At 40.0% G+C, this 26608-nt stretch overlaps 1 protein-coding gene and 1 long non-coding RNA gene across 4 annotated transcripts in view; one reads left to right on the top strand and one right to left on the bottom strand.

Annotated features, from left to right (window-relative positions):
• The first annotated feature begins 2807 nt into the window (after positions 1 to 2807).
• Positions 2808 to 10501, top strand: LOC115493688 (uncharacterized). The gene is made up of 2 exons (XR_003958575.4): positions 2808 to 3043; positions 10169 to 10501. It is a non-coding gene; the product is annotated as an uncharacterized lncRNA (long non-coding RNA).
• SNX10 (sorting nexin 10) overlaps positions 3964 to 26608 on the bottom strand; it is a 35826-nt gene continuing 13181 nt past the window's right edge. The window contains exons 2-7 of one of the 3 annotated variants that reach the window (XM_032746730.3): positions 24118 to 24171; positions 18796 to 18882; positions 16070 to 16170; positions 15392 to 15490; positions 7379 to 7594; positions 3964 to 6939 (exon numbers count right to left, since the gene is read on the bottom strand). In XM_032746730.3, the coding sequence (XP_032602621.3) occupies positions 6861 to 6939; positions 7379 to 7594; positions 15392 to 15490; positions 16070 to 16170; positions 18796 to 18882; positions 24118 to 24141 (606 nt within the window). In that variant the 5' untranslated portion in view covers positions 24142 to 24171 and the 3' untranslated portion in view covers positions 3964 to 6860. Of the gene's footprint in view, positions 6940 to 7378; positions 7595 to 15391; positions 15491 to 16069; positions 16171 to 18795; positions 18883 to 19696; positions 19755 to 20725; positions 20849 to 24117; positions 24172 to 26608 lie in introns of those variants that run through there. The other 2 variants (XM_032746731.3, XM_030264888.4) reach the window with 2 other exon arrangements.

Below are 26608 nucleotides of genomic sequence, written 5' to 3'. Positions count from 1 at the left end.
CTGCATTTCGTATTTGCACAAAAACTAAACCAGACCTCTAGTATTGTTCTAAGTAACAAAATATCTGAAGAAAGCACGTTTGTTCAGAAGGCCTAAATGTGCGGCTTTTTTTCTGTATAATTTTTTCCTTGCTTTCTGAATAACCATCAAAGAATAAAAATAGTGTAAGAACCTGACAAAATATCAATCTCATCTGATGACTGTTTTCTTATCTACAAGCCAAAAAAAGAAAAAAAAAGAAAAAAAATAAACAGATACCAGAAGTAATTTTGCAAACATTCAAAATCATGAGTATCACAGGAAAGTTCTACCACTAACACATATTCACATATTTTAAATATAACCATGGGAAGAACTCAGAGAATGTGAGAACGTGCAAATACTTGTAATTACTGTATCCATTTGAACTTGAAAATGCTTTTTATTGCAGTTTGAAATCATTCTAAACTTAGACATATGCTGGCATGTTTAACATGGAAATTAGATGTGCCTGATCAACATTTTAACAAGAGGAACATTTGGACAAAACCTATAACTGCAGCAGTACCTGGGTGGTTTGCTGCTCCTGATCATCAGAGAAGCAAAGATAAACTGATTGAGACAATAGTTGAGTTGGCTGTAGTGTCATAAATGATAAATTATTCCTTACCTTTTGGAAAATATGAGATAGTTGACATGTGTCAAGATTTTTTTAATGTATCAGGGGACAGTAAGACAAAATACATTCTTTGAAGGAGAACAATCCAATTGCAATCTATTGGTCTGATTTGTTTTGTTTTGTTTTGTTTTTACATCAAGAAGATCAAAGCTATGACACAGATTATTGGTCCAAATTTAGGACTGAATACATTTTAGTGCCAGGTTTCATAAATTATCCCTACATAATGATGGACATCAAGGCAAACATGTATATGGCCAAAGATGTCCAGAGGATAAGAGCCACAAACTCCTTATTAGCTGTGGGGGCTTTTCTAATCTGCATTTGACTTTACAGTCTTTGCAAACAATTGTGGTTTTACTGTCCATACCCGTTTTACGACTTTTCCCTTCTCCTCACAGCAGCAAATAGTGGATCTAAGCAATTGTGAAGAGGAAATGTTCAAGTGCCAAATGGCATAAAGCAAGGAAAAAATGAGAAAAGGAAAAACACTCCTCCATTTCTGCATCGCATTTATCACAATAGTAGGTAAACACTTAGCATGTAGAAATATGATGAGGCCTCATGAAAACCTTTTAATGTCATTGCTAATGACTGTATTCACTACCAGGGCAGTCATTAACAGGTTGCCAGGAGAGAAAACATAAGCCCCTAGACTGTTTCCATACAGACTGATCTCAGTGTTATTATTACCGCATCAATGCCAAGAAGTGATAATGGGATGAGGGCACTCCCCAACCAGGCACCATGAATAACCAAACTAAGAGGCTGTCACAAAGCAGCAGACAAAGGGACTTTCCTTTTTCTTGTCTTTGTACTGGGGAACTTGAGGCATATAATGTGCAGTCACCCTTGCCATGGCTGCATGGAGGCCTGTCCTTGTCCATGGATCTCTCACCTACCGTAAGCATCCTTTTCCCCATGAGGGAGGGTGTCACAGTCTAAGCTGTGAGGGTGTCTCGGTATGTGTCTTTACAGGTACCTCCCAGCCCTACCTTCCCCAGGATCATGACCCAAACCCTTATTTTCCTAAATCCCTCCAGCTCTTGGCAGCCCAGACCCTGTACCCAGAACCTCTGACACTGCAGCCCCAAGTGCTCAGTGGCTCTTGGGAGGGTCCATCTGAAGGTTGGCCCGAGAAGCAGCAAGGCCCATGGTGACAGCACAGACCGGTCCTCCAGGCACTTTCCCTTTCCAGCACCCCAGGGCTGCCTTTGTGGCATTTTCATTGCCAAGCAGCTGGGAAAACCCCACTCTGGTACCTGTGCTGTCCAGGATACATCCTTCTTCTCCCTTCCTTGCTCTGCTCCATCCATGAATACATTTCTCCCCTTTTTTCTCTTTGTATTTTTTTTTCCTCTTTCCCATTACCCCTTTAATGCAGAGCAGGGCTGCTGATTACAAAAGAGGCAGTTTGACTTGAGCAATAGGTCTTCTTCACTAATCCTCACTGTCATGGAAATTCCAGCTGCTACAAGAATAAGAGGCTCAATCCATATTTGCCAGCTCTAATATGAAATCTGTCAGGGCCCAAATTAATGAGTTCCAAATTCCTTACATCACGATAACAGGTTAAGACTGGTCAATTAATTACATAAATCCTTCCCGATTCATTGTGCATTTTCAGGCGAGATTGTGTCTTACATAACTGGGTGACACAAGGCCTTTTGGCTCCTGCTGTTCTGCAGAAAGGCCTCCATTTAAGAGCAGCCTGCCTGCCACCGAGGCCGGCAAATGCCATACCTGGGCACTGCGCTGGGCCCTAATTGCCTTCGTATAAAAATATAAATAAATGAATAGTAACATGTGCTTTCAAAATACGGCGCAGCTGCGCGGAGGGCGGCGGGGGCTTTCCTGTGGGGCGGCAGGCGATGCCCCGCTACGCCGGCTGCGCCCATCCGCAGCGCGGTAGGCGCCTCCCTGTTTCCCCCGGCTGAGGAGCTGCACGGCTGCGGAAGGAGCTCCGGGATGGCGGGAGCCGGTGGGGAGCAGGAAAACCCAGAAATGACCCCAAACCGCTGGGCCGCCCCCGCGGAGAGCCGCGCAGGCGGAGCGCGCTCCCGGCACAGGACCGCGCCCGCTCCGCCCCGGCCCCGCCCGGCGGCAGCTCCCGCTGGCGCACAGCGCCCCCTGGCGGCCGGCGGCGGGCGCGGAGCGGCGCGGGTGCGGCCCCTCCTTCCGCGGGGGCGGCGGGCAGGGAGGGAAGCATGGAGGGAGGGGGGCCGGGAGCGCTGCGGCAGCGCGGGCGGCCGCCCCCGCCCCGGCTCCCCCTCCGCCGTTGCCATGGGCTGCGGTTGCCACGAGTTACCGGATGAAGGCTGGGCGGCCCCGCTCCCCGAGTAGCGGGCGCGGGGCGGAGCGGGGCGGAGAGCGCGGCGGCGCCAGGTAAGGCTCTCGCCCCGCTCCGCGGCAAGGCAGGGCAGGGCGCGAGCGAGGCCGGGCCGGGGCGCAGCGGGGAGCGCGATCTGGGATGCTGCCGTCCTTTTCCCTTTTTCCCCCCGTTGGTTGTTTTGTTCTTTTTCCCCTCTCCCCCTTTTTCAAGCCCTCCTGCCCGCTGGCCGCTCGTCCCGGCGGCGGAGCCCCGCGGGCAGCCGGCGCTGCCGGAGCGCTCCGGCGGGCGCACACGCGCCCACGGCCGCGGAGCATCCACGGGCGCCCCGCCAGCCGAAAGTGAGCCCGAAGGCCACAGTTCGATTTCTGTTTTACAAGGCCACTTGAATTAATTTCTAAGGAGGTTTTGTTGCAGAAGGCAAAGAAGCGACTTAACCCGTTATGGTGCATTTTTAACATCGAAGCAGAGAATAATTGTGTAATAATTTCCTAAAGCGTTTAGGCCTTTCGTGAAAAGAATGAACCCAAGACTCTTAATTATTATTTACATTTTTGCCACCTTGTAAGTGCTAGAGAAGAAAAGTAAAGCCCCAGGTCCTTAGCCCTGAACCTAGTCCTGCAATTATAGGTAAATGACACAGGACCATACATTGTTTATTCTTCTTCTTATCCATACCGTGTATAACAGAGGAAGTCACAAACATTTTATTGTTTTAATAATTCATGGTAATTATATAAAATTTAAATATTAATCTGGAAAACAAATTCAGTATGTCACCTGTCAAAAAAAATACGTGGACACTGAGGATTGCACTGTTCTACAGTGTGGGATTTAGAGTATGTATTTCCTTCCGTGCTTATAGAAATACATTGCGTTGTAAACAATCTTCACTCCGAATACACCATCTTTGTGGGGTTTCTTTGCTATTCTTTTTGTAGAAAATGTAAATAAGTGAAAACCCAAACACAACAGATTGTGTGTGTATACACAGTGTGTATATATCCACACATATATTTATGTATATATACAAATATTACAAAAATAACCGAACAGTAAATTACACATGGTAAGCCATAAAGTGATTAGGATATTGATATTGAAATAAAGGAAACCTAACTGTCAAGTTCAAACATGAGCTAAAAAGTAGTAACTTGTTTTATTTGATTACTTAAAAGCTTTTAAGAAATCATCATAAAAATGAGAATGTAAAGCTATAAGCAAAAGAGGAAAAAAAGCTTTTGAATGCAGAATTATTGCAATTAGATATAATGTAATTTGATTTCTACTTCTAATTTATAAATTAGGTATTATCCTGTTTTTAAAGAAATGCTAGCAGGAAATGTTAGCATTGTTCAAAACTAAAAAAAATTGAGAATCAAAGTACCAGTGACAACTGATCAAACTGTATGTCATAGTGTTGAAAAATTACCAAATCATTAAAGTAAAAAAAGACATTAAAATTATTTTTTGTTTAACATTTACATTGGTAAAATTTACATGTAATGTTCCAATGAAACAAAATACTTAAAGCCTTTATATGTGCTTATATACAGCTGATACACAAAGGAGGCATACTAGACAGCATGGAGTACTTTCCCTCCCCCATTACGAAGAAAAATTCTAGTAACACTACCTACACAAACAACATTCAAAAGATAAATATTTGAACAAATTTTTGTCAAAGCTGAGAAGAAAGTTACAGTAGTCTTAGATTTTTTAACAGAATGACAAAATAAGAGAATAACAATAGAGCTATTAGAAAACAAGTATTTATTTCAGAAACGTCTTCATTTGGAAAACACTCGCTGGCGTACTGATAAGCTCCTAGAATTAAAAAATACAATTAGCCACAAAGGCTCTCCAAATCTTGTGTTTCTGTAATTTTTGTCAGGTACTGAGAATGTGTTAGTAAGCCAGAACTGTAAAGTGCTTCAAGAGTTTAGGTTAATCTTTTAAAACAAAAGAAAAACTTACATTGTCTTAAATAAAAATGGTAATATTCTTCTCAACATTGTTTTTGCTTTTAAATCCTTCCCACCTTTTAAATAAATTTGCTAAACATTTTTTTTGTAATGTTCCATCTCAAAAATAATATATTAAAAAAATCAAGAAATCAAAATCACTGACTGGCAGTAACAGTTATTTTTAAGCTACTTTTAGTGGTAACTTGTTGCTTTAATTAAAGTTATCACTTTTACATTAAAAATAGCATTGCTGCTAACTCACATAGAAGCTGAGACAGTGGATAGATACATTTGTGCAATTCAGTAAGACTGAGCAAAAAGAAATACGCATATTTATCTTACAAAGTGCTACCATCAACAAAATACAGTGGCTTAAAGTAGTTACCCAAGAGATGTTATTCTCAAGCTACTAAAACCTGTTTCTAAAATTACACAGATTCCCAGCTGGATGCTTTAAAAGAAAAAAAAACATGCCCACACGTTTATGCTACCCCTTACTAGCTGTCTATTGAATAATCTATTGTTTCTGTAATTCACAGGTTTAAAATATCCCTTCTTTGAAAGTAATCACAGATTTCTTTAAAGAGAAAAAAATAAAAGGGCATGTATATACACCCATTTTTAGGCCGTTAACTACTGCACTGAAGTTAATGGGAGCTTTGCTAGGGTGATCAGACCCCCTAGCTCTTTTTAATAGCAGTTAAATGTCAAATATAAATACAACACCACAGTGAAACATATTCCTTTGACAGAATCTGGGACAAGACACTATGCAGCTGCTGTGAACAATAAAGAGAAAAACTGACGTTTAATCAAAATATGTGTTGGTGGTTAAGAAGTTGTGTTCAAGCCTGCCTTTTGTTTGTGAAAAAAGTCAATATTCCAACGTGGTAACTACAGCCACAATGAAATCAGCAGCTCTTGTTACTCATGGAGAGTGGAGAAGGCCACATCCATGCAGGGTGTTACAGCTATGTGATTATCATCATCTCACAGAGGGAGATACTCCCCACTTCATTTGCTGAAACTAAAACACCTCTACCAGCACCATCAAATATAGATGCCTAAAGTTAAACGTGGTGGGTGAAATCTTGGCCCTAGTGAGGTCAGTGCAAAATTCAGCCATTGGTTTCAATGGACCTCATCCAGGATTTTCACTAGGAATGAGTATCCATAATTCCCTGGGAGCTGAGAATCTCCAGCAAGCCTAGAAATGATGTAATTTATATTTATATTTCTAAACTTCTAAGCAACCATGCTCAAGAATTTTTGCCTTCAGTACTTACGCATGATAAAACCAGTCTTTCCATAAACATTACCAGGAGGACCAGAGGAAGATGTATTTATATCTCAAATTGTCAGCAGCATATAGTTTGTATGAATGTTGTTTTGCTGATGTTGCTGAGCTACTTTAAAAAGTGAGTACCTTGGTGGGGTGTGTAATTTCATCACCAATGTCAAATGACTTCTAAAGATGAAACTTCTCTGATGCAAATGACTAAAAGATGCTTTGAATATGTTTGATATGATATACCAACTTTTAAGGTGAGGAATTAAATTATCTTTATTTTTCAAATGTGAGACACAACTCACTGAAGGAATTATTTTAACTGCCACATACGTCAGAAGAGCATGACTTACCCAATACTGAGATTTTAATAGTCACAAAACCATAAATAGGTAGCATGTAGACCTTCACCAAGATACAGTAAAAAAAAAAAAAAATCATCAAAAAGATAGTATTAAGGTCTGTTTTGAGTATTTTGTAAGGACATATGGTTGCATTAACAATGGGTCTTCTAGGTACATGCCACCAAACAGCCCTGTTTGTGTGATACACATAACCAGTAAACAAAGCAGAAAGTGCTCTGTACTGTCCTTAAGGTAGCAATACAGGAATGATTTTTCATGATTCTTCAGAAGCTGGGCTTGCTTTACATCCACATGAAATGCTGTCATCACTAGGTCCAAGCCCGGAGGATGAACTGCAGAAAAGGGGAGAGGGGGGAGGAAAAAAAAAATAAAAGGAGGAAATTGGTTTTCACAACACACTCAAAGCCTGAGTAACAGAGGAGAACTTTAATTATCTCCAGTCACAAAGAGAGACAGGAAATTTGGACTTTTAATTAGCCATTTGGAGTGCAGTTGGATATTTTTTTAGCAAGATAATTTAAACGCGAATAATTCAAGTCTGACTAAATGAAATTCACATAATCAGAATGCAGATAATTGAATTTCTACTGCATTCATTAATTCAGTGTGGAGGTGTGTGTGAAGACTTCTATGATGAGCTGTCACAGCTCAATAAAATCTCAGTCAATTAATTTTTTCATTATCTTAGTATTACATCAACAAAAAAGTGAAGCATGTGCGTGTGTATGTATGGATATATAATCTCAGAAAGTAAGGATATACAGAAATCACCTCTCTGAATCAGAGTCTGCATCGTCTTTTCCTTTTTTTCCCTCTTCATCTTCTATAGGAAAACGTCTGTTCAGAGAGGCAAAACTGAGAATCGCATCAGCAACAGTGTATTTGGTCTGTCCAGAAACACAGGCCTCCATATCTTCTGGGCTTAGCTGAGTCTGTAGGAAGAGGTGAAGCCTGCTATCTGAAAGCAATAAGGCATCTTGTAGGATCCTGGAAAAGGAAAAAAAGGCAAATGTTTATATATAACCTGCACGAACACACACTCACACACATATATATTCTAAAGTGTTTTCCCAGAACAAATATTAAATGATGTCCTGCTTTTAAAGTTTTCAGTTGAATCCTAAATCAGTAACAGAAGGCAATGAACATATTAAAATGATTAGGTGCGTGTTACTTTCTTATTACATTATTTGGAATTTTAGGTGAGTAAAAACATGAAGCTAATAGTTAGGCACATCTGCTATTAGAATAACTTCAAGGACATTTCTTCCATTTAACCATCTGCTATTACCACATGGATCAGTTAATGATTTTTAGGCAGTTGGAGGCATATACCCTTACAAAAATTTGGTCTCTCTTTTTTTTCAATAACCAAACTTTTATAAAAAATTACAAGTCACCGATTTGTTTGATGGAGTAAAGAAATGTGTAGAGAGACAGTGTGTAGGCAGAACAGATTTCATGCATGTGCAACATCAGGACTTTGGAATACCTGTCAACAACTGAGCCAACACTAGCCAAAATTATTTACACCGTTACTCTGGTTTTAATTTACTTGCAGATAGTTTTCAGGGACTCTTAAATTTTATTTAATTCCAGCTATTATTTTCAAAAATAGGTTTTAAAATTTGGTTGATATAGATTTTAAATGAAGCCTCCAAATAAATTTAGCACAGAGTATTTACTTAAAACACATGAAAGTAAACAAAATACAATACATTCCAGTAACACAGTTCCAGAGAGCCCTTTTCAAGCCCTGAGAATTGAGGATCATCATCTATTTTTTTAAGGAAAAGATAGGCAACTTTTCTTCAACACTTCTGTAAAGAAGGAATTCTTTACTATACAAATCCTAAAATTATTAACAAGAAACTTCTTCAGTTTGTGTGTATAGAGACATCAGAGGTTATGACCACGCCAAAGAATACTCCATGGAATATTATTAAAATATCTTTAAAACATCTCAAAGCTACTCAGAGTCAATACTTAACTATTTATACCCATTTAGGCTACAGTTTTTACCAAAAAAAGTCATTGCTGTGCAACAGGAAACAAGAGATGACATTAATGTACGAACTAGTAAGAGCAGAAAGAAATATTGCATTTTAAAGGTACTCTGACTAAAATGAAAAGTGTAACTGATTAGTTCCTTCTCTTGAATAAGATTAATGGTGTGTTTGGACTGTAATGTTTTAAACACAAATACGTTCTGAAAACTGTTCTCTAAAGCGGCCAAGATTACAATAACATTTAATAAACACACAAAAGGATTTCTGGCTTCATTCAAGCCCATAAAAATCTGTCAAATTAAAATAAGTAGTAAAAGATATCTACATGAAACCACAAGATACTTGTGTGCATGCACATTTCACTTGCCTAGATGAACACACAGTCTCAACCAAACAACTCCAATTCTGACACCTTCCAATGGGGAAATGTTTCCAACCCTAATGATCTACCAGGTGCGGGTGAAATTAAGTCTCAGAAAGACCATATTTTGCTGAAGTTCAAAATAAGCACACTTTTCACACACAGAGAAAGCCTTTATAATCCAATCCGAATTCTCACCATTTTAATAACAAATAGACATCTGCAAAATCAACGTGGGCAAATGTATTAATAGATAGAAAAACTTCTTTGTAGTCTAAAATCCTGCAAAGGCTGTGTAAAAATGATTCAAAACAGAATTTACAGGTCCACACACCTTGACAGCAACAGCTTCATGATTACAGTTTGAAAAGCCATCATTCAGCAGCCACTAAAAGAGGATTTCAGCCTTGACTCTTGATAAACCCACTTTCCAAAGAAATACAAACATTGCAATAAAAAGTAGAGGTATTCCAAACAATATATCCAATCTTATAGTTATGCAATTGGAGAGTAAATATTCTACTTTTCTTAAAAAAAAAAAAAAAAAAAAGAAAAGAAAAAACAAAAGAGAAATAATGTGCCTGCGTTTCCTGTAGAGGAACTACAGTTACTGTTTTTCCCAGGCACAGTGAGGAGATGTACATTTCTGCAATTCTAACATTTGCGTGTCTAATGCCAAGTAACACAGTAAAATGCCAAGTCATTAAATTCTGTGAAAGGCATTTAGTTTCACAGATTTTCCTCTTGCTGTACCTTCAAAAGTTTCCTGCCAACCAGTGAAAACACGAGTAACTAACTGTTCATGAGATTACACTACACTTACAGCTCTGTTGCTGTTTGAAATGTATTTTATTTTCTTTATAAAATAACGGGTAATCTTTAAAATTGATTTTAGATGGTTTGAGGCATTACACCAGAGAAGTAATGAGCACTAATGTCAATGATATTGGACACAAATTCATTTTAGCTTTATTTCATGTCCAGTACAATTCTGCTAAGCCTTGAACTGCTAAAGCACTGTTATTAACTCAGCAGTAACCTAACACATGGAACAGCAAACAAAAGTGATAAGAGTACAGACTGATCAGGACCTCAAGGCTACTGTCCTTTTTCTGCAGCTATAATTCAATTTCCAATTTTACTTTACATTGGAATCATTATTTCACAGTAATTTTCTTTTCTGCTTTATAGTGCCATCTGGAGGTGAAGGGAGTGAAGAGAAACCAAGGTGCAGAAATGGAAAGATGTTCATAGTCATAACCTCGCTCATATATGTATATGTGTGTGTTCACTATGTGTTCACATGGAGACCAAACACTCAATACATTTTGCAAGTCATTTAAAACCATCCTGAAAGCAGATATAAAAATACCTTTTACTTGGTTGTATCCTTGAAGAATTTCTGTTTTCTCTTAAAAAATAACTGCTGCTTTTCCCACCCCCTCTGAACCAACAGGTTAGACTGCTTTTTAATTGCAAGCTTCAAGCAATCAAAATGTAAAATAAATTCTGCACTACCCATAAGTGTTATGCTTTCCTGCTCAAAATACTCTTTGTTCAAGGTAATACCCAAACATTTGTCACCAGATGGTACTAGTAGTATTAAGTGCTGGTATAGCAGTTGCTCTCTGGAGGCTTTTGCTGTCCTGGGGGCTCACTGTGTGAAGGGCTTGACATTTAAAAGGTAGACTTGGCTTCAAAGACTTAAAAATGAAAATTACAAACCACCACCTAACAAATTAAAAAGGCAAGAGGAAGGGAGGAGCGTCACAACATTAATGCTCGGATGTCTTCGCGGAGGCTGGACGCGTGCGCAGTCTCGGCACAGCAGGCAGCGCTCTCAGCGCTGCTCCTGCACTTTCACTGCAGCCAGGGCCAGGCAGGGCTGTGCTTACAGCGATGGAAATCAGCGCTACTGGAAGAGTCACGGCTCACGGTAATAATTCCTATAAACTGACAGAGCATATTGAAGAGAACAACAGACCTTCTATGCACGCCTGCAAGAAGAACGAAAGGCTAAACCCTGCAAGTCTTGATCCCATCAGTAGTCATTACTTGTCAGAGATTTCACTCCTCTTGGCCAGATTGCTCACATGCATAATGACTACTTATGTGATTAAGGGGGCTGCAAGATAAGGCTCTACATTAGAATTAGAGATAATAAAGTAAATTTTTATTCACAGCCATGTGAATCTTTTTAAGCTTTCTGTAAATGCTCGTGATCTCTAGACCTTTAAAGAAGAAAGACTGAAAAACATCACAAGCAGAAGAAATAATGTCATTTTTGAGGAAATGCTGGATACTATATGAGGAATATTTCTCTTTTCCTGTGTTATGGCAAAAAATATTTACAAAAGAAAAAAAGCATGTGTTTTTTCTTATTTGGACAAGGTCCAAAATCTGGTTTTCTTCACCATGATTTTATTATGTATATTATACACTGTTCTGCTGGAGAAAAACAACATATGGCTGAACAGTACAACTTAATCCTAACTAAAGATTTCCTGTATCTACTGTAACCTAATACAATGACAGATGCATACTTGAATGTGTGTGGAAGGTTAACACTCCGATTTTGTTTTCAACAAATTTACTCTGCCCACTTACATCAGCTCACAAGAGCAAGGGAAAAACCCAAGGAGCTGAGAGATGGATGACAGCCTGTGCTGTGGTGCCCTCTACTGAGCATCCAGCCCCTCAGCCCCAGCCCACACCAAACAAAGCCCCAGTTTCCTCTAAAAAAGCTGACTGTGTTTCCTCCTTCACTTTTTATAAGGGAGGAAATGTTACTGATATCAAGCAACTGTGAAGCAACTGTTGGGTATGTGATTATGCGTGCGGTTAAGAGAAGATTGAGCCACATGTGCCTGCTATGCATTTTTCCCTCACCAGATAGGAAATACCAGCAAGGCTCCACTGGAGAGAGGAAATTTGCCCAAGGTGGTTCCACCTGCCCCACAATTGCCAATGCTCCTGCCTGAGCCCCTGGTGGGGTAAGCTGGCATCCATCCCTTTAGGAGCCAGTCTCCCACTTTCCACATCACTGGGACAGCACCCAGTGGAGACACCTCCAGAAGAGACCCCTGATCCAGCAACAGCTCATAGGACTGCAGTAGAAAAGGCAAGGAGGTGCTTGACACCAGACAACTTTAGAAAATGGCTCTGCCTTAGGCAGATGAATTTTGGGTGGCTTCCTCACTCTGGCACCCAGCAAGCCAATGCATGGCCCTCTGCAGGAGCCACACTGTAGATGCCCTCTGTTCCCTGTGGATCCATGCATTTAATTTCTCAAAACTCTGTGTCTTCCACCCCATCATAAACTGCATATCTGAAAAGTAATTGAAGAGTAATCCTTCTTCCTAAATCATGTAAGTTTTTGGGATCCAACTATATTCAATAAAAAAAAAAAAACCCATAAATTGAACTCAACTTCATTCAAAATGGCTTTGTTAATTCATTTTCTTATGAGCAAACCCAACTCATCTTCTCTGAGGTTAATCTAAATCCTCAAGTTAGACCTGCGCATCTCCAAAAGGATGAAAGTAAAGAGGATCTTGCAGAAGTTAAAATTATAAGATAGTGTTTTAATTTTGACCTCTAGTTTAAGAATAAACTTTTCTGTAAATTCACAGGCATCCTCGAAGGACAAGGATACCTAGCAGGAAAAACACATCATTTTCCTTATTCTTGCAAAGTAATTCATAATTGAAAAGGGGCTAGCTGACTTCCGTTAATGCAAATGGCCTCTTGAAATATTAAATTATGCCCAGACAAGAAGTAAGCTTTACAGCTCTTCATCACTCAGAGATAATAACCTGTACGACAAGTAGATCCTACCCTGCATTTGTGCAGTAAAACCAAATCAAAATGGGACACCTGTTCCCAGATTTCACCAAAGTTACTGCTTAACTTCCCAGCTGTTGGCCTAATTCTTACGCTACTGTGCTCAGCACGGAGAGGCTTCACAAAGGCTCTAAGTACACACTGTGCCCAGTGCTAACTTGCCCTGGAGTGGGAAGTGTGGAAGGACAACAGAACTCTGTAGCCATCCACATATAGGCAATATGGAAGTGTTCCCAGGGCCGAAGCTGAACACTAGGGAGCCTCCAGCTGCCCAATCCTGGCTCCTCAGGCACGTGGCTCCTGCACAGGCAGGCACTACAGCAATCTGGTCACAGACCACAGGGCACAAACCTGGTCATACAGGCACAGAGCACAAACCGAGATTTTGAAAGATCTAAACCCTCTCTTCAGAGATGTGTTGGATCCTGGAATTCCTGCATCACAGGCAGCCATTTAAAAATGTTACCTGTGAACCTCTCTCTAGACAGGTCCACACAGTCTCAAATCTAATTTCTTCCCACTGCCACAAAGAAATGCAAGTAGGATTGTGAGCTTTTGCACAGTGGCTTCTGTCATTGCTGGGGTGAATGGAACTCCCAGCAGTGTTGAGTTAGGGTCCCCCCTATCTAATGTATCAGAAAGGTTCTGCTTCACCTGATTCATCTATGTAACATATGTCTATTGTACATATATGCATATGGTACACATAGAACATACATATATACAGAATATATGTGTATATTTCACACACACACATATATATATTATACTATTTTATATATTTTATATATATTTTATACTAACTCTCGTTAGGGAGTTCCACAAAATTCAATTTCAGAAAAAGAATCGCAACCTTTGGTTCAGCATCGTAAATGGGGGTGGTAGGAAAGCATCACGGCAGCTGAGCCAACAGGAAGATGCCTTCTGTGAGCAGCAGCAGCACAGCAGAGCCAGCCAGCAGAGGGCAATGGTACAGCACATACAGCACCGTGCCAGTGCATCTCAACACAACCTCTGAAAATTCCTTCCAACTGCTCCACAGGGCTGAGAGAAAGCTGACGCTTTCCTTGCACTCAAGTTCAAACATTTAAATCATTACCTTAGAATTGAGTTGCCTCTTTTCCCACTCCTGGACTAATAGCAGCATGATGAAATATTCCACATGCTGTCATTTTCTACTGTCAGTACTCATTTAAGCTACAGTCATCCACAAAATTGGAGCATGAGGATGTCTTTTAAGATAATCTACCTTTCTGTTCTGCCTTTTGAACTGCAGACAGCAGTTGTAAACATTTCTGATGCTGATAAACCTTGTTACTAGACTGTCCTCTTTCAAAATAAGTGTTTTTTGAAATGCACTACTCCATGGGGCAGCACAGCTAAGACAGAACTGCTCAGACCCTGGAACCTGAGCTACCACACTCTTCATATTATCACTGACATGCTTCTAGGAGCACAGCCCTTCCATTTCACTGCTTTTCTTTCCTGAGGTGTAAAAATACTCTCTAATCTGTTCCTGCTTTCTCTTCCCTGTCTCACATGACTTCAGCCAGTATTTATTGGGTGACCTTTTGGCCACAGATCCTATATAACTGCATGCAGAATATTATTCCTGCAGCAGTTAGCTGTCCCTGCCTTCAGCTGCTAAGCCTAACAAATATACCTTGGGACCAATGATTTGTTGTCTGTTAGGGAGGCTTATAATACACTGACTGGAAGGAAGATTAATAGTTTCTACTTGCAGTGTTTCACCATGCCCTTACCCTGAGCAGCAGCTAAAGGCAGCCAGCAGAGGTACACGCAGCTCCTGCCCCAGGAGCTGTGAGCAGCCTGCTCTCACACCAGCAGTGCCAGGGCACGACAAGAATGGCAGAGAAAAAGTAGAAAATTACACCAACAGGGGCTCAGCCACTGCAGAAGGTGAAGTGGTCACATCAGTGGGACTGAGGGATGCAGTACTGAAACACATACACTACTTCCTTGTAATGCAGGTCAGGGTCTAGCTAAACGTGATGCATGATTTTATACAGATTACAGCTGCACTGAAAATGGTCACAGCTGCTAGAGCTTGCTTATGTTTAGTGGGACTGGTAAACAAAATAATTTGCATTATAAGAAAGCTCTGTGTTAGGAGATCTCATTAGAGAATTTTCCCAGGCTCACAGGGGTTCAACCCACAAAGACACTGATTTTTTATGAACATAAAGGGGGAGTCTTTCTTCTTTGTACAAGAATATCAAGCTCCTTATTGAAAGCTAGAAATAGACATCACAGTGAAAGATCTCCCAAACCCAGTATGCAATTGCAAAATAATTTAAATTTAAGCCTATTATCTATAATCAGTGCAATGAAACACAATGGAAAAGCACCAGCTGAAGTCTTCTTATAACCAGCCAATAGAGCTGAAGTCACGTGTATGAATTATGACAGTACAAGTAAAAAAATGTAACTAAACATGTAGCATGTACAGATGACCACATGGTGGCTCTCAAGTACCAGAGATGAGCTATTTTAAACCAGAAATTGATGACGTCATAAAAATTCCAACACCTCTGGATAGGCTGTACTCACTTTTCCAGAAATTCTTGCAGACCCTGACGGCGATGGTCCACGTGATTAGGATTGTTCATATTGAAAAAGGGAGTTCTGGATGGCAGTTCAGGTAGCTGTCTTTATAAATAGGAAAAAAATACACAGTTAAAACCACATGTGAAACAGCAGAGAAAAATGCAGAAAGCAAATGCCAACCCCAAGCATGTGAAAATCATGGGTTATGTTCCAGAAGCTCCTGAAATCAATTTGGGAACATAAGGTTGAGAACCTGAAGGGCTTCTCACACATCTCAAAGGGAAAAAATAAATTAATCTGATTTTTCTGGTTCAGTTGTTAAGCCTGCATCCATGTCTGGCTGGGTCTCTTATGGTGCTTGGAAGACCTAAGCACACTGAAGAAGAACACAGAGGAGGTACAAACACCTACACTAGATTGTTATTTCTGCTACCTGTGCATAGCAAAAGAAAACACAGATCAAGTCTCTTACAAATTAGAGGAGGGCTCACCAAAGAAAGGCTATAAATACAAACCACATTCTTCTGGGTTTAAAGCACATAAAATGCATTCTACAGAATAAACTTGTGCTAGTAAGGATACTTTCCAGATCTGATTTTTGTAGTTCTCTGAATTAGGATGAAACAATCCTTCTCTCCGTGACTGACAGATTATTAAATAGCCATATATAAAGTTGCTCACATAAGCACTGCATTGCTCTGAAGCCTCTGCCGGAGCCAAACAAATTCTCGATAGCGTCGTCTAACACAGGATGTTTTCCTTGTAAAGCATATACTGTTTGTCTGTTGGGAAATAAAAAACATTTACTTTGCAAATCAGCTTAAGCTAAAGTGCAGGCATGGTATTAACAACACATCCAAGATGTTACATTAATGCCCGAGACACCAATGGAAAGCTTGACATTAATTCAGTTTATGTTAAGGACTGTGCTTTACCTCAGGCAGGACTGGTGACAGTTTCTACTGCTTCTCAGGGAAATATATTTCATTGCTTTACTTTTAAAAGCAAGAGATTTGGATTACAATGCAACTTACAGTAACAGGAAAAACAGAACTCAGAAAAAGGTTTCAGTAGATAATGTCAATCTCTGCAGGGAAAAAAGATTTTTAGCTATTCTAGTTAGAATCCTGCAAACAGGTACACAGAGTTTTTCCAGTGTGCAGTCCCAACTTAAATCAAACCAAAGAAACCAATACGACTGCTCTCTGCAAGTAGCTGCATTTGGATTTTTTCCCACAGAACAGTACTAATTCATTAGGAAAATGCCAATTAATCAAAAGAGAAACAATTTGTGGAAATTAAATACTTTTGCCAAATTTCCCCATGGAGCATACATTTAGATGAAATCCCACATACTAGACAGGACTCCATTAGTAAACTGCCTGCAGTCCAGCCCACGCTCCCTGCCTGTCAGGAGCCATAACTCCAGCCAGCCACAAGATGCAGACTGTAGTGAGCACAAAGATGTCAGCCTCCTGGAACAGAGGAGCACACCCAGGATACTGCACAGTTTAAGAAGATAAATGCTCTAAGAGCTGGGTAGAAGGGGAACTCAGCTGGCCTAAAAGCCAGGCAGACACAATACTTGGAGTCCACTAAGAAGTCTGGATGGTAGGACTGACCTAGGGATTGGTCTCCAAAAGCCCTGGCACTGTGGTGGCAGGAAGCTGAGTTGATGCTTAATAGCTTCAGAGATGCCAAGTGATAGATCATATATCACTGTATGCTGAATTTGGATTGTGGAGAGTTAATTTCCTTCACAGTAGCTGGGGCTGTGTTTTGGATCTGTGCTGGAAACAGTACTGGTAACACAGGGATGTTTTAGCGACTGCTGAGCACTGCTTGCACAGAGCCAGGCCTTTTCTGCTCCTCACCCCACCCACCAGCAAGAAGGCTGGGGGTGCATGGGAAACTGGGAGGAAACACAGCTGGGACAGCTGATCCCAACCCACCAAAGGGATATTCCATACCATATGGCATCATGCTCGGCAACAAATAAGGGTGGAGGTTGGCTGGGGATAGCCACTGAAAGATTGACTGGGCATTGGCTACTTGGTGTTGAGCGTATGTTTTCATTGGCATCACTTGTCTTTCTAAACTTTTATCTATTTTTCTTTTTTAAAATGTTCTTTATTAGTATTGTTATTATTACTATTTAGTATTACTATTATTTAATATTATTATTAATGTTATTACTACACCTCGATTATTAAACTGTTCTTATCTCAACCCATGAGTTTTCCCTCTTTCACCCCCCAATTCTCTTCCCTCCATCCTGCTGGTGGGGCAGAGGGGATGTGAAAAAGAAACTGTGTGTGCTTAGTTGCTGTCCGCAGTTGGATGAAGACACATTGGGTCTAAACAACATCTCCTCAACTCACTAGTCATTGAGAAAGCCTTAATACACTTTTATTCAGAGGTACTGATGTCTGTGAAACAACTCACCCTACCAAATCTACAGAATTTCTATTTACCAGAAATGAAAAATACAGTTGCTTTGGAAGCGGTACTTGAAGCACATTGCAAATTTAAAAGTTTCACAACTCTGATTGCCACACAGGAGAGATGTACTTATCACACAGACATTTGACATTTAGTAAGTCATCTTTTGACTGCTTGCTCTCGTACACTAACTGCTTAACTCTTCCACACAATAAGGAAATTATTTTGGTCTTGTGCCAAGTATTAACCATGTAACTTGGTGCTCTCAAATACCTTCATTTTACATTGCAATTAAAATCCTTGGATCTAGATTTGGCAAATTAGGATAATGCCTTCTATATGTCGTCCACCAAAAACAATCAAGAAAACAAAATTATGAATAGGACAGATTTGTGGCACAAAAGCACCATAATGCCAAGTGTGCTCCCATTAACATATGGTGGACTACAATCACAAACCCAAATGCAACTACTTCACACATCCAAGCACCACTAAATTAGCATAATATGAATGTCAAGGTACACTGAAAACAACCACACTGCAGCAACCAATAACTTGGCAAAAAGAACTGAGGAGAATTTAAAGTTCAAATAACCAGATAATTACTTGAAAAGAAACTTGTTTTCCCATGAATACCTGAACATCAACATTCTTTTACAACGGTAAGATATCACTGACTGTAGCAGTCTTCTAGCTAATAAATGAAGCTAAAAATTTTCTATTGCAAGACACTGTGGAATGCACATGTGAACACATTAGGTTCAACCCCAGCTCTGCCAGACCTACTACATGGCCATTGGCAAACGCACTTTACCTGTTCCACTGCATCCCAGTTGTTAAAAAGAAAGTAATAGCCTCCAGCGTCCCAGAAGCAGAAATTCCTTTTATATCCCAAAGACAACCCTAGCTTGGACAGAAACAGCAATAAGAGCCCAAAGAATCTGTTCTCATATTTTTGTACTTACGTGAATAAATATCTCATAGTCTATGTAAGAATGCCAGGAATCTTCTTTCTGTATCCTGGGGTCTCGCACCAAGACAGTTACAAATTCCTGTAAGTGCATAATAAAAATCAAGCAATTAATTTTAGAAGACAAAGGCAGCCTTAAAGACTCTCTTGATTGTTCTGCTGTTCTACAAAATACTGAGCCAGATTAAAAGCTGAACTGCTGTTTTACTGAATTTTGCAACCCTATAAATGGAGAAGCATAAAGCAATGAATCATCTGAGCTGCACCACATGTCTGGGAAAGTCCCTGCCAAACTGCTAGCTGAAAAGGAATATTTCGGATTAAGTAACACTGAAAAATCATACATGTTTCATGCATGGGAGACAAGATCTTGGTACCGACAAATTGAAAATCTAACATTCAAAGTCACCCATGTAAAGGAAAAGGAGGCAGGTATTTCAGGCTTTTCCCACATTTGTAATCAACACTGACAAAGAGTACAGCTAAAGATGCGGCACAGGGGCATTTCTGCTCCATCAACCTGCCCAAGGAAGCAACACAGCTACACTGCAGAGCAAAATTCCGCATTTTGAAGAGACAATCATATAGAGTATTTGTTGTAGAAATTGTCATATCTAGCTTACTTCCTTGTGATTTCTACATTAATATAATAATTTAGAGAGATCCCAAAAGAGAGAGAGAGAGAGGGCCTGTGGACCTTACTGTAATGTAATGCTAATGGGAATTGAAGAGACTGAAGAATCAGGTGTTTCTCAATACTCTCAGCTAATGATCAAAATTTTGTTGTAGAAAAAACAAAACCAAACCAAACCCCAAAATCCTGATAAATCTGTATATTCATGGTAGGATGGAAAATATTCCTTTAAAATACGAAGGTCAAAAGTATGCTTAAATACCTGCTACTTCTGGAAGACATGTAGAGGCTGCCCTACTCCAATTGCTTAAATAAGCTATTCACCCCAAAAGCTAAACCAACCACTTAGCAAAGACTTAAAGAAAAGTGTATCACTTTAAGCTGTAAATATATTCCCCCTGAGAGGAAGGCACTGCGCAAGATCTCCAGGTGTAGGAATCAGCTGTGGGAGGAATGACAGTGTCTCTGGCAAAAAAACATGCTTTTTTTAGTCCATATTTGCATAAATCAGAGAAATCTTCAACTAGAAAGCTCTCAAAGTGTGTTTTCCTATGTCCAAACCAAAGACATCAGAAATAAAAGCTTTACTCTTCAGCCATGTATTCTCCCCTAATATATACTTGCATGTGCCACCACTGCAAACCTTCAGTGGACTGACAGGAGAACAACAGCAACCTTGAAGGGCGAAGATACACGTTTTCCTGGACAGCCATTGCACTCTCTACATAGCAGGAAGACATTCAAGGTCTGGATTAAATAATTTTCCCCCCTGGTTTCCAGGTGTTACTGCTTCAGAGATGGGGAGCCTATAGCTCTATGGCTGGATGCAGCTTTTGGCTTTAGGTCACTTAGCCCAGCTCTTGGTCCCAGGGGTGTTTTCTGTATAATTTGTGCTTACACTTCTGGTGAGTATCATGAACACTTTGCCAAATAAAGCCCACTTGAAAGGCTCCTGCCACCTCTACCGCTTCTTTCATCACTAAAGAGCATCAAAGGGCCAGTCATCCTCTGCAGCTTTTTAACCCCATGCCAGCATGACACAAGAGGAACAAGTGGTCAGAGATTTAATCACTTCTACCAGCTGAAGGTCATGCCTTTACTTTTATAAAAGCACTAGTGGGACATATGAGGAAGTTATTTCTGCTCCCGAGAAGATATTTAGCAATGTGCTGAACACAGGAGCGGACACCATTTTCGTGTTGTTTTTCTCCACCTGCCTCACTGTCTATAATATTTACCATACCTAGGTAGGTAGGTAGATAGATAGAGCAGACTTTCAGACCTACTGTACCATTTTTTTATGTTGAATGTTTTTGTCTTCCCCAAATTCCTATTTCCCTGTGTCCCAATCTTCTCCAAAGCTGCAACCACTTCTCAACATACTTTCCTTTGCTGAGCACTAAATTCATCAGTCCTGCAAGCAGAAGAAGAGAAATTATGCCAAGAAGCTTTGAACAAGACACTGCACTCATCTTCCCTTCAACTGCTGTAGCACAGGAGTGACAACCTCAGGCAGCCTGCTTATAACCTGACCTCAGTCTCCTTCCTCTCATCTACTGCTGTATCAGCTTCTTGTTGACTTTCCTTTTGTCCAGGTTCCCCAAATGACCCCATTTCCAAATAACCTTTCATAACCCTCTCCTTTGTACAGAATCAAAACAGTCTTCAAAGTAAAATACTTCTTTCAAACTTTTATAGTACCGAAGTATTTTGACTAAAAGTTGCTATTAGATATGCTGTCAGTTAGCTGTGGCTTACCTTGCAAATCATTCCAGACCATAAGATTTACATTGGAAAACTTCTGTACACTTTTAACTTGCAATTAACCAGTCACTGAGTTTCAACAAGGAGGAGGTTAAAACCTTTCAGACTATACCTACCAAAGAAATTAGACCTGCTGTATATGCTGTAGCAGGCAGTGTCTAAGCAGTAAAGAACTGATCCAAGAGGAAAAATGACATGCAGAACAGCAGAGCACCTCAGCAAAATGCAGCCCTCACATACAGTTGCTGTCAGTTTTGATTTGAAACACTAGGATTTCAACAGAAGATTGGGTGTTCCTTTTTTCCCCCCCTTATTTACCGAAAAAATTACAATACCAAGTTTAGAAAGAAGCAAGATAAACAGTAAGAAACTAGAAATGAAAAATAAAAATGTACAGCCTTTCTCAAGATTTAGGGTTACTTCTCCATTCATCTCTTGAATCCAGGAAGTGTTCATTCCCATTACAGATTTTACTGCTCTGAAACAGTGGCATTGCACATGTAGACTTGTTCCTTCTCTTGACCTTAAAGTCTTCTCCAGAATACAAGATCCCACTGGGAAAACAGCATTGCTCTAATCAAAGCAGATCTGACCATCCAGGAAAAGTGACGATCCACTGCCAGAAAAGGTGCCTATGCTTTTGCATCCCTAGAGCAAAGGTCAATATTCACATACAGGCTATGTTATGGTCCAAGCAGAGTTAGGTGGCACAATACTCACTCCTCTGCAAGATTGCTGTTATATGCTCAGTCCATCCTGCATTCACTGGTCACAAACAATCAGGAGATTATGGCAATACTGGGTATTAACTGCCTTTTTCCTCTCTGTGTATTCCACTCCCTCACCATTTTTGCTATAATGAGCATAATAAAACTGAGCATACTCTCAATAAACATATCTATTCTCAAGCAATGCACTGTCCACCTGGGGGAGGTGATGCTGACCTCTCCCTCCCACAGACTACTTGAAGACTAACTTAATCATCTGTCACAAAAATGTATTGCAGTCCAGCTGTATAATGTGAGAGATTCAGTACAAAGGGAGCCAAGGTTTCAGGGACTTTTTACTTTTGTCAGCTGCAATCCTGTACAAGTTGTCTTCCTCCCCAGCCCAGTGCTGCTTGGTTTTTCCAGAACTGCTGATTTATCTAGCTATTACGTCACACTACACATATTTTCAGTTTTGGCTTTTTGTTAGTTTTTTTTTTTCCTTGGTTGTGTTGTTGGGTTTTTTTTAATTGAGTGGCAAAATACGTGATACATATATCAATGCATTCAAGAATATGTGTCCTGTAGCACTTCAGAGCAACAATTCTCTCAAAACCAAAATTTGCTGCTGACAGTTAAAAGTGTCCAGGCTTAGGCAAGGAGGCCTCTTGCACTGGAAACAGTATATATTCAAGAGAAAGGTACTGGAAGATGTGGCATCGCATTTATTCCTTCTCTCTGGAAACTGCTAAAATCAGAGGCAAGCCATTTTCTGCTCAAACTGCTAAAGCTATAGCTTTGATATGGACCCCAGCAGCCACACTGGCCTAAACACCCTTGTGAATATTCAGAATCATCAAATCTGCCCCAAAAGTAGCCATAACTATTTAACAAGCAGGAATTGCAGAGCAGCTTCCCTGGCTGGATGTGATTTTTAATTCCCGGCTAAACCAGCCAATTTAAGCATGGCACTGGTGGTATTTTGCTACCCTGTCCTCAAGGCCAGGAGCAGACCAAGTAGATAGGGTCACACATAAATGACAAAATGGCCGAAGTGACACCCAAAACTGGATTGCACCTACTCCCTCATGGTTATAGATCTGTGCAAAGAGCATGAGTGTTGACAGGAGACTACAAGGACAGCACTAAGGTCACATAGACACAAGCATGGAAAAACAAAATGTTCCATTTGGATCTGCCTCAAAAGGAAAAACAACCCATAAAGGCAGCTGAAGTAAACACAACAAATCTTTCTATTTTAATTTTTCAGTTTCTTTTTTTCTTCCCCTTTTTTCTTTTCTTTTGTTGGATATATTTCTGCATAACGCAATGGATTCCTCAGAGAAAAGGATAAGGCAGAAGCCTTCCTATATGGAATTTGACCAGAAAAAAATGTGCCTTTCTCAGAAATCTCTTTAACATTTTCCTACTAGGAAAATAGGAAATCTGACATGGAAATATCTATTTTTAATATGATGGAAAAATCTACCACAAAAGGAGGAATAAAAAGAATCTCACATTGGTTGATTAGTTGTACTAATCATTTCAGCTGCATTTTAATTCAAATGTCTGTGCTCAGGACTATATCAGGTGATGAGCTTGTGCTCCTATTACACATGTGATTAGTCAATAACCCCTGAAGAGTACTTTTCCACAAAGCTTCCAAGAAAAATAGCCTATCCCATCAGGTTGCCTGTTAGTAAAAGCATCAGCCACAAAAGACATAGGACTTTTCATGCTGTGGGTATTGGCATCTTTACTCCACACATGCTGTGTAGTAAGGCTGGTAAGAGACTAAGAGCTGAGACAAAATAATTTGTTGAAACTTTTAATGTTCATTGGACTGAGCAGAAGAGATCATGCAAGTGGGATTCTTGTGGTCCATGCAGCTGGTAATCAAGAGTTCAGACCTAGATCCAACCATTAGCCCTATGAAATATCTAAAACTGATAAAAAGAAGACTCCATCCAATATCTTCTCACCTTTCTCAGTGTCTGAGCCCTTTATGCACAGTCACTTACTCTGAATGAATATATGATTCTTCTATCAGACTTTAACAGAAGGAACAGGCACTGCATCATTCCAGAATATTCTGTATCCTGGCAACTAGAAATATGAAGAATACAACCAATCTTCCCTGATCCATGAGAATCTTAATGAAATTCAATCCATGACCTGAATCCTTTTTTATTAAAGCTTAGATACCACTTACCTGTTTTTCATGTTTTGGTGTCATCTTCACTGGTTTGTAGTAAAAAAAACCAACCTGAAAAAAAAAAAAAAAACAACAGAATAGACATCAGATTGGTATTTTGGTATTTAGTTATTTAAAGGTCATTATCACTTTTGCTGATAATTACTAGACAGTGGAAAAACCTCCATGTAGGGGAAGGGTATAATTAGACCAAATCAAAACATCCTGTCATTAACTTACATTTTAAATCTACTCTCTCACTGAAAATCTCAATAAATTTTTAACTGTGTCTGCAGTCCAATAAACTGGACAGTTTGCTCAGGACAGGTACCCAGATGGGAAGAGCAAGACAGCTTTATTTACTTGCCAGCTTATATAGACACCACCTCTTGTTTAGTGATACAGAGCTTGAAGCTGCTCTTGTTATTATACAACTACATATTTATGTCAAGCCCAGCTAAGGAGTGCTGAACACCCCACCCCTGCCCAATGCCTCTTATGAACACTTTCAAATTACAAACCCCACCCATTTTAATAAAACAGGGCACAAAGATAAGCACACATATATTTCTTTGACATGGAAATTACTCTGGAACAAACACTTTGTTGTTAAATTTCTATAGGGTCAGTCATACCAAAATAGGATACTCTGTTTCCAAATAAAAATGACCATACATAAGACTTCATCCTCAAGGGTGCCATTGCATAGTTCCCATCTCCATAAAGACAAGGCCATCATTTCAACTTCTATAGCTAGAATGGTACTGATAAAGTAGGAATATCAAAAACACACTCAAATATTCTTTTTTTTTTTAATTCCCTTTACATATGCTTAACTAGCATGTATGTTCCGAGTTGAAACTAGAGAAGAGCACTCAAACACTTCTTGCTGCATAGGCTCAGCAGTATCAAGCATCTCTGCAAGGTGGGGGTAAAAATTTGGCTCACTGATGCTAACCGCTGTTAATGCAAATGTGTATTAGAAACTTTCCTTTTAGGGAGATAATAGGCTTTTTACCTCACAGGAGGGCACCAGCACATATCACAGACCTTTCATGGAATTGCATAATCAATTATGTAGCCTCCAAGATCATCAAATCCAACCTTTGACTGACCAGCACCTTGTCCACTAGACCATGGCCCATGTATAGTTGTTTCCTAAACATCTCCATGGTGACTCCACCACCATCCTGGGTAATCCATTCCAATGCTTAACAAGCCCTTCTGTGAATAAATTCTTCCTGAGGTCCAACCCAAACCTCCCTTGGAGCAGCTTGAGGCCATGTCCTCTTCCCCTGTCACTGGCTGCCTGGAGAACAGGATGATCCCCAGCCAGCTACAGCCTCTTCTCAGGCAGTTGTAGAGGGCAATAAGGCCTCCCCTGAGCCTCCTTTTCTCCAGGCTGAACACCCACAGCTCCTTCAGCTGCCCCTCATGGGACTCAATCTCCAGACCCTTCCCCAGCTCCGCTGCCCTTCTTTGGACTAGCTCCAACACCTCAATGTCTCCTTCACAAGTGAGGGACACAGAACTGGGCACAGGACTTGAGGTGCAGCCTCACAAGTGCCGAGTACAGACAAAAAAAACACTATGTTGGGCTTGGGCTGTTTGAAGAAGATTCTTTCTGCTATCTCTCCCCACTGAGCATAGTTGTAAACCTATATAGTTTGATGTTATTTTCCTCCCCTTTCTGATCAGGTTGAATGCAGTTGTTTTCAAAATGACAATGCAATTTTTTTTTTTCTGGTTATGTATCTTTATTCTATCAAATCCTGCAGTGTGTTTCTCTCCTGTCTCTAAGCTGATTTAAGTGAGAAATTATGGAAGCCCAAAATATCTCATTCCTAACACTGTTAGCGAACAAGGCTGAAATAGCACGTTTCATTTTGTCATCTGTTTTTCTAATGACCAATTTATGTGTTGGTGCAGGTTAGCAAGAACAGCTTAAACTCCAAACAGCCACCACAATTTTACATATTTAATGGCAAAAAGATAATATTTAAATGTCAAAAAGTTTCCTAAAATATTTAAAATACATCAGTTTTTCATCAAGTAATTGAGAAAAAAAATTCAATAATTGAAATGCAAGTCCTCCAAAGCTGCCTTTTTTCACTGATTTCAGTGAGATTGCCCAGTCATGCTGCAGCCACTTGCAAATATACTGAATGCAATATTCTGTCTGGTAGCAAGATATATATTTGGAGACTTCTGTAACACGTAGAGAAGCCAGTGAAGCAGAACGCACAGTGAAGGCAATGAAACTTCTGCTTAAGAAAATATCTTTTTATCTTGAGAAAAAGCTACCCAAAATACCAGTGATGGAGAAAAGCAGCCATCAGAAGACAAAGAGAAGGCTTTTGGTCTTTTTACTCTAAACAAAACTTCCTCTGACAGGGAAATGAACAAGTTCTGGGAAACAGAATCAAAAAAGCCAGTGGTCAGGCTGCAGTTTTGATAAAACACTTTCTGTTGAGACTGGGAACACCCCCCTGCCATTGCTTTGAGTAAG

The sequence above is a fragment of the Taeniopygia guttata genome, chromosome 2 (assembly GCF_048771995.1).
Source record: "Taeniopygia guttata chromosome 2, bTaeGut7.mat, whole genome shotgun sequence".
Taxonomy (NCBI): domain Eukaryota; kingdom Metazoa; phylum Chordata; class Aves; order Passeriformes; family Estrildidae; genus Taeniopygia; species Taeniopygia guttata.
This window is presented reverse-complemented; position numbering and strand designations above follow the sequence as displayed.